General features: G+C 41.0%; 1 protein-coding gene across 1 annotated transcript; it reads right to left on the bottom strand.

The window, feature by feature from the left end:
- Positions 1-844: 844 nt before the first annotated feature.
- On the bottom strand, positions 845-5,265 carry LOC149198701 (GRAS family transcription factor). Its single transcript, XM_089399305.1, has 2 exons — positions 4,835-5,265; positions 845-4,060 (listed from the first exon to the last, which is right to left on the bottom strand). The coding sequence occupies exon 2, from the start codon at positions 3,901-3,903 to the stop codon at positions 1,543-1,545; it is 2,361 nt and encodes a 786-aa protein (XP_089255431.1). The 5' UTR covers positions 3,904-4,060; positions 4,835-5,265; the 3' UTR covers positions 845-1,542.
- Between the last annotated feature and the right edge of the window lie 2,674 nt (positions 5,266-7,939).

Raw genomic sequence — 7,939 nt, forward strand, 5'->3', positions numbered from 1 at the left:
CAAAGATTATATTATGGGATTCAACGAAGATAAGGTTACTTCACAATAATTAATTTCTGATAATGGATTAGATTTTTAAGATCTGCTATTTATATTTATCTATATATCATAAATTAAATTTTTAAGATCTGATATCTATATTTATCTATACACATTTAATCTTACCAAAATTATATTGTCGATTTAACAAAAAAACATAAAACAATTAAAATTCACAATGGATAATGGATTGGATTGTTAAAATCTGATATTTATATATATCTATACGCAAATTTGGCTTAAAAAGGGATTAAAACAATCAAACTTGGTCTCAAATTGATTATAATTTTGAATAATAGATTAAATTTTTAAGAGCATAGTAAATTTTTTAGATTTATATCTATATTTTTTTCAGTGGGGGAGAAGCTCACCGAAGCGAGCAGATTTACATATATCGCCGTAGTGTGTAGAGATACGTCATCACCGAATCAAATGTGCTGCAGCATCACACAGCTCCCGCAGGATTCGAACGTGGTTGGGGATGCAAAAGCCAATGGCCCCAACCAACACATCATGCACTCACGTGCACATTATTAATGTTACCAAAAATTATATCATGAAATTCTGCAACCAAAAGAATAAACTTTACCCCATATCTTACCAAAAATTATATCATGAAATTCTGTAAACAAAAAACTAAACTTTGCCTCATAAAATTTGATAACAGATTCTTAAAATTTATATATATATATATATATATATATATATATATAACTTTTTTATATAATGCTGGAAACAAAATCTCAGACTTTTTTATATAATGCTGCTTTTTTTCTTGATATATACAGAATGACAGAGTCAAACACAGGAGAATACTTATTTCATGTAACTACAAAATAACTTGATATATATTTATATGCATTTATTACATGTACGAGCCTCATAGGCACAAAGAATAATAGCCTATTCTAAGAAAGCTTTGATATGACATGAGCAGCACTGCGTACTACACAAAAATTACATAAAACTGATCTCTGATCATCATGAGTTTTATCCACAAGAAGAATATCAACAGACTAAGCTCTTTGCAAGGACAGTAGCAGACATGAATGGATTGGAATGAACATGTATAGAACTTGTCTGCACTGCTGCTCATCTCAATATTACAAAGAATGAATGAATGGCCAAAAATTGTGCAGAGGGTGTGGGGAGAAAAAAATGAAAGAATAGAATTATAGGGGGAATGAAAAGACCTGTTTTATCCCTTCCACAAGCACTTCTTGAAGCAAATTGGCTCTCATCTCGCAGGACATCAGCTTCTTCCAGACAACTTCACTGTAAAGATAGAAGCTCTAGTAGCACAAGGCAAGCTGAGTGAATGATAGGAACTTAGCCTTAAGGACAATGCCAGCTTTTGTCAGGATCAACCTCCTTGTCTTGCAGAGATAGCTTGCAATGTGAAGTATGTGCAGGTGCAAGTGAACTTCCCCCAAAAGAATGAAATAATATACCTGACTACAAAGAATTTTTCCTACAAGAGCATAAAAAATAAAGATTCCATATTTATGCAGGAGATGAAGTGCTAGCTCCTCCATTGCCTCCCTCCTGGGGTGCCCAAGCTGAAGCAGTGTAGAGTGGCTGGTGTAACCAATCAAGTGTAAGTCTCCCATCTTCTAGTTTAACAATGTAGTTCTTGCAGGGAAACATATCCAACAGTATCCTGGCTTGACAATGCTCCCTCTCCCCGAGAGGAACAGCTGTGAATCCTCCTTCCTCCATCAGTTGCTTCCAATGCTCGAATTTCTCGTGCCTTTCGATCCTTTCTGGTCCTTCACAGGCTATGATGTTCCTTATCTCTCTTGCAAAATACTGCTCCATTTTGAGCCTTGCAGGACTGTCTGATGGAAGACTAGCATCAATTGAATCAAATATAGCAGAGTAGTATTGCAATGCCTGCAAAAAGCGTCCTTCAAAGATTGGATCATTGTGATTTGCTTCCTGCTCAACGACTACTACAACAGCAGGCTTTGTGCTCTGAATTAGTCCCAGTATGCCTCTTAAGGCAGCCCCATTGTCATACAATGTCTTATGCAGTTGCAGCATGCAATTTACAGCAACTGTCTCTTTCTCCTTGACATGCAACATCCAGAGTCTAACATCCTCCAATTTATCAACAACTGCGTGAAATTCAAATGGAAGATTTAGGGCCTCTGCAAATCCCGCAAGTCTATCACCTGTATCTTGGAGGTCTTCCTTGGACTCTCCTATCCCTGTAATTCTCACATGGCTTGGAGGCCTAGGTCTCGTTGCCAAGCTATGGAAAAGGGCAGGCCATTGAAGTCCCTGCTTTATGTCAAAATCTATAATATGAACTCTGTCTTTGTCCTCAAATGCTTTCAAAATGACCTCATTTGCTGTATACTGAAAAAATTTAGGAATTGGTGTCGTATGATTGAGAAGCTGGAAGCCTGTAATGAGATCCTCATCACATAAATCAAGGTCACCAACGATAGGTTGAAAGATGTGAGGCCAAAGTTTGGTGACCCTTAGAGTTAATCCTTCTGTAAAATAAGCTGCAACTCTATGCATGGGACTGCCCTCTGGAGAAGCAAGCTCTCCCAATCTGGAAAGAAGACGATTAACCAACTGCACGTTCTTAGAAGTAACTGCCTCTGCACAAGCAATCAATAAATTGGCAAGTTCCAAACCTTGTTCCATCTGTGTTTGTTCTCTGCTAATTGCACCTTCCCCGGACTGGGGCTGCACAAAGCTCGGATGTTCTTCATGAGGACCACCTCCATTGCCACTATCATTTCCAGAAGAGTTTCCTTCATCATTTCTGTGAGAAGTCAGAGGCTCAGAACATGAACTGGAATTCGTTCTATTCGGTTGGCCATTAGTAGCAGCATCTGCTTGACCCCTGGCTGCAAAGTCTGATATTATGGATTCAACCCAAGCATTGCTGGAGAAGGGGAATGAAGATGGAAGAATTGTCCTGGGAAGCAATGCTCCAGGTTGCTGCAAGTTGGTCAATACACTACTGGATTTCTGAATATCTTGCAAATCTGATATGGTGAACCCCTGATTATAATCTGCTGTCTCTGTAAACAACTGCTGCATAGGCTCACTGCAAAGTGAGGAAGATGTCTGGGGTTTCAGACCTGGGCTAATGTCGAGATCAAGAACTGAGCGAGGCTCATAAGAATTGCTCTTCTGTTTTGGAGAACTGAATAAAGTTGCAGAAGGACCCGAAGAGGCTCCAATTTCACTTACGCTATCAATTTTCTCACTGCTTTCATCAAACCAATGGCTACCCAACTCATTAACAGAGAAATTTCCATTCAAATCTTCAGGTGGGCTGCCCCTTAACCTTTTTACTCGATCTTCGCAGAAGCCTTCTGCTGCACTGTAGTCGGAAAGCCTCTTCAAATTTTCTCTGCTTGTACTGCTCTCCCACAAGGCCTCTGCATTTTTTGCCATCATAGTTCCAGCGAATTCTCTTCTTCTTTCCATAGCCTTTGCTTGTGGTCTGTCAACCCAGAATGCCGCTTGAGATACCTTGGTAGAGGACACTCCTTTCCCATGACCATCCTTAATCTGTCGCCTCTGCATATAAATATTTCCTTCTTCCATGGATGGCTTCTCGTTTACTTGGCTTCTCTGAGCTTCTCTAGAAGCTGTCCTCTCTTCATTTCTAGAATAGCCCTCAACCCTCTGGTTTATAGCATGTTGGGATGCGGTTGGGCTTGCAGCTTGCTGTGCGGTGAAGAATTTGCAAGATTGGATTTGCTGTGTGTGGAGATTAGGAGTGGTGGAAATCATAGATGGTGTCTGCTGCCCTTGGAATTGAAAGGAAGCAGCAGCTGCAGCACTCCCTCTCAGTCTGTGTCTTGGGGACAACAATGCAGTGCATCCTGCCAACATTTTTTCAGCTTTTTTCTCCGCCTCCTCCTCTTCCTCTCTCAACTTCACTTTTGAGGGCCAAAAATAAATCTCTAGCAGCACAACCAAGCCCCCCCCCCCCTCAAAAATATAGCAGGAAATAGAAATAACAGATCCTCCAGTACTTTAGCCTTCTTCACTGTGAATACAATTTTTTAATTCAATCAAACTCTCACAGCACAGTATCTAAGCTGCTTCAACTGCTGGAAACTCAAATACAGAGACATTTTACCACATTTCAAACTGCATGACCCTCATTTACCACAGGCCTAACAGCAATTAAAACTTCTAGAACACCATAGCCAGAAAGAAAACCTACTCCAGCAATACAAATCACAACTTGCTTTGTGGCAAACTTGGGCAATGCAGCAAAGGGAATCTACCAGCAGAATGAATACTTGGCAACTAAAACCAGGATTGCAAGGTGACAGAGCTCAGAATTTCATAGCAGGACTACAAAATGAAATAGCAATCAAGGAAATCAAGGCTACAGGCAATCCCTGCAGACACAGCAAGACAAACAGCAGACTCTTACTTCAGGGATAGAAGTCAGGACTACTTGGTGTCAAACACGGGGGCAACACTAAAGAAACAGGGCAAAAATAGCAGCTAGTAGACTTCCAAGACTGAAACTAGAACTGCACAACTGAAGAGCTTAGAATTTCAAAGCAGGATATATTTAATTACTCCCTTGTAACAAATAAAGAACACCAGTGACCAACATGGGCATTTTACTGGATAGATTTCGCAAGTAAACCCAGCCCTATAAACCAGCATAAGCCCTGAATTTCATAGCAGGATTTCTCCTTATAGCAATTCAAACAAACAAAAAAGAAGAATTGATCCAGAATTTCATAGCAGGATTTCTCCCCATAGCAATTCAAACAAATGAAGGAAAATGTTGGTGGTTTACCTATATGGTGGGGCAGTCACTTTCTCTGCAAGCAGTCATGGAAGCAGCAATTCCCTCCATGGATGGAGGCTTTTCCTGGCACAAGTAGACTGTGAACGACGATACTATTACTGCCTCTGTTGCTTCCGCTGTTGTTCCGCAATAATCCAACCCCATAGCTCTTAGAATTCCCCATATTCCAGAGACCCACTTCACAAATCATGGTCTCCAGTACCTGGACCCCTGGTTCCCAGCTGTAAATGATGTGATTTCTTGATCCATCTAGCACTCTATCAATCCAAGATTGTGTCTACTACGTGGGATGAGTGAATGTAGTACATTGCAATAGCTGAGCTGAGCTGAGTTCGACGAATAAGGAGAAATGAAGAGCAGCACTAGACGTGCGCAGGTGTTTTAGAGAAGCGACTCGCACTGCTGTGAAATCAGCACAGTGGCGCTCTGCAGGCCGTCAGATGAAGATCATCTGACGGTAATGTATGGTAAGTCAATCTGACCGTTGCGATGACCGTTGGAGACAGGATTTGTTGGGATGTTGCGCATTTCCAGTGCCCTCCATTTATTAATCCAATTAAATTGCTTTCGTGGGTTCTTCACACTTCCGCATCATCCATCCATCTATCCACCCCGAATTTACCGTTACCCCAAAACGTTCCATTCACCATTGACAGCAGTTAGTGGGTTCAGTTTTACCTCCGACGCTGCTGCTGGGTGAATTCCAGCCTGCAACGTGAAGTCAGAGGGGGCAATTATTGTGGGGCGCCACGTGTGCCCCCGTCTTTCTCATCGTATCACGAGTGTTCGTGTTGATTTCTTTCTATCTGGTAACAACAACGTGCCACGTGGCAGTGGAGCCCCTTTTGTGGTCGTTGCATTATAATCATGGTGATGAGCTAGGTTTGGTTGGACTAGGAGGCCCGGGGTGGGGTGGGGGTTTATAGGATTTGCGGTAAGAAATTATTATTATTATCTTTTTACCGAGGATAGAATATAATTTCGAAATTAGAAAATAATATTTAACTTCTATATATATTATAAATTCTACTTATAAAATAATAATTTAGGTTTCTATATATATTATTAGTTTCACTTTTTTAATTTTTAAATAAATAAATTTATTTTTATATCTCATTTTCTATTTATTTTTTTTAATTTGTAAAAAAAGTAAGATATTATTTTATAAGGGTTATTATCTTCTTAAAGAAAGAGAATTTCATTTTCAAATACCAAAATTATATTGGATTCCATTTATATTACAATTTTTATTAATAAAAATAATATCTTACCAAAATTATATTGGACTTCCCTTTATATTACAATTTTTATTAATAACTTACCAAAATTAAATTGGAATTCCATTTATATTACAATTTTTATTAATGAAAATAATAACTTAAATTTTATAGATTCATTTTTTTTATTGGATTATTTTTTAAATAAATAAATTTAATTTTAGGTTTAAATATTAGTTGTTGTTTGTTTGTTTTTTTTTAATATTATGGTTAAAAGTAAGAATTTATTTTATATGTATATAATAACAAAGTTTAAAGGAGAGGATGGCGAGTTCACGAGAACACTGTAAGGGTTTAGGGTAAAAACCCTAGGTTTTACGACAACACTCTCCGCAGGCATTTAGACCTGGACGACTGACGACCGACAGATCTTTGTTTCCGTTGCAACCGCATCTGTCTCCATCTGCCGACGGTAACAACTAACATCATGGACGATGTTATGGAAGTCAAGGAGCTCGATTATACCGAGGATCCTTTCCCCAACCGCGTCATTTTTGGAAACCCTAACCTCATCTCGCCGGCATCTGGCTCATCTCCCCCATCCGGTCCTGCTCCGTCAAGCTCTGTGTCGGTGGCTTCCTAACCGAGACACAATACAGCTCCTCTGTTTTTCGGGTCTCTTTCCATTGAATCCCCCGCTCTGGATTGCCCTCCTTTATCACCTGACACTCTCCATATTCTCACTGCAAATACTCCACCTTCGCCCTCATTCAACCCGAATCCGCCGGCAAACCATCTCCATCTGTCCTTTTCGACTTTTTTCACTGCACCGCCTGAGGACCTCCAGGCATTCGAGACACCAAACCCTCCCATCTCTGCAAGCACACCATCGGGCTGCTTTGAAACCCCTGCGGTGAAAGTCAAGACAACGGCACATACACAGGAGGGTTCACCTGATCCGTTGTCAGACCATCCATCTACCCCACGAACTGGAAGGCAGAAGACGAAGTGAGTGAAGCTACCACAAAGGACATCACTATTCGTTTTGGCAAGAACTCTGCAATTGGGGAAGCTGCATACATGGCAAACATTGTGTTGGTCGGACATGTCCGAGGCCGAGCATATTCAACAGTCAGACTCACCCTATGGGTCTGTGAGATTTGGGGAGGCTTGCTCAAGGAACTACCTGAGGTGCAGGTATTGCCTAGGGGATGGTTCGCACTACATTTTGCAAAAGAAAACTACACAGACCTGGTCCTCGCAAGGTACTGGCACATTGAGATGCCGCCTGTACTTCTCAAGAGATGGAGTCCCCTTTTCGACCTAGAGAGGGAGCAAATAGGGGTGAGGCCACTCTAGGTTCGCTTTCCAGGGCTTCCATTGCAGTACTAGTGTGAGGAGGTTTTCGTCAGAATTGGAAATGCCCTAGGTACCTACCTGGATCATCATAGAACTTTTGTGTGATCGAAGAACAGAACCCTAGCTCGCATCCTGGTACATTTGGATACTCGTGAAGGTTTGGAAGAGAAAATCACTCTTCAATGGGGGAAAATACACCAGGGTTCAGATCCTGGACTACGAAGGAGTTCCCTTCTGATGTAGGAGATGTCACAGAGTAGGGCATATCTTCAAAGACTGCCCACTCATCAAAAAATCAGAGGATCCACTGAGGGCACCTACTCCATCTACAGGCAATGAAGCACCGACTTTGAATCCTGAGGGCGGTGGATGTGGTGCACAGGTCGTCATCGCCACCCCTCACAAGAGCTCGTGCTACAGTTGAGGCCGCAAAATTATCGGGTATTTCTCAGACCTCTTGCCCTACCTCATTTGATTATTGCTCATCTATTGTTTCACCCACCATTAACACTTATGT

The sequence above is a fragment of the Pinus tabuliformis genome, chromosome 2_1 (assembly GCF_031772625.1).
Source record: "Pinus tabuliformis cultivar Carrire ecotype Pingquan chromosome 2_1, CPIR1, whole genome shotgun sequence".
NCBI lineage: Eukaryota > Viridiplantae > Streptophyta > Pinopsida > Pinales > Pinaceae > Pinus > Pinus tabuliformis.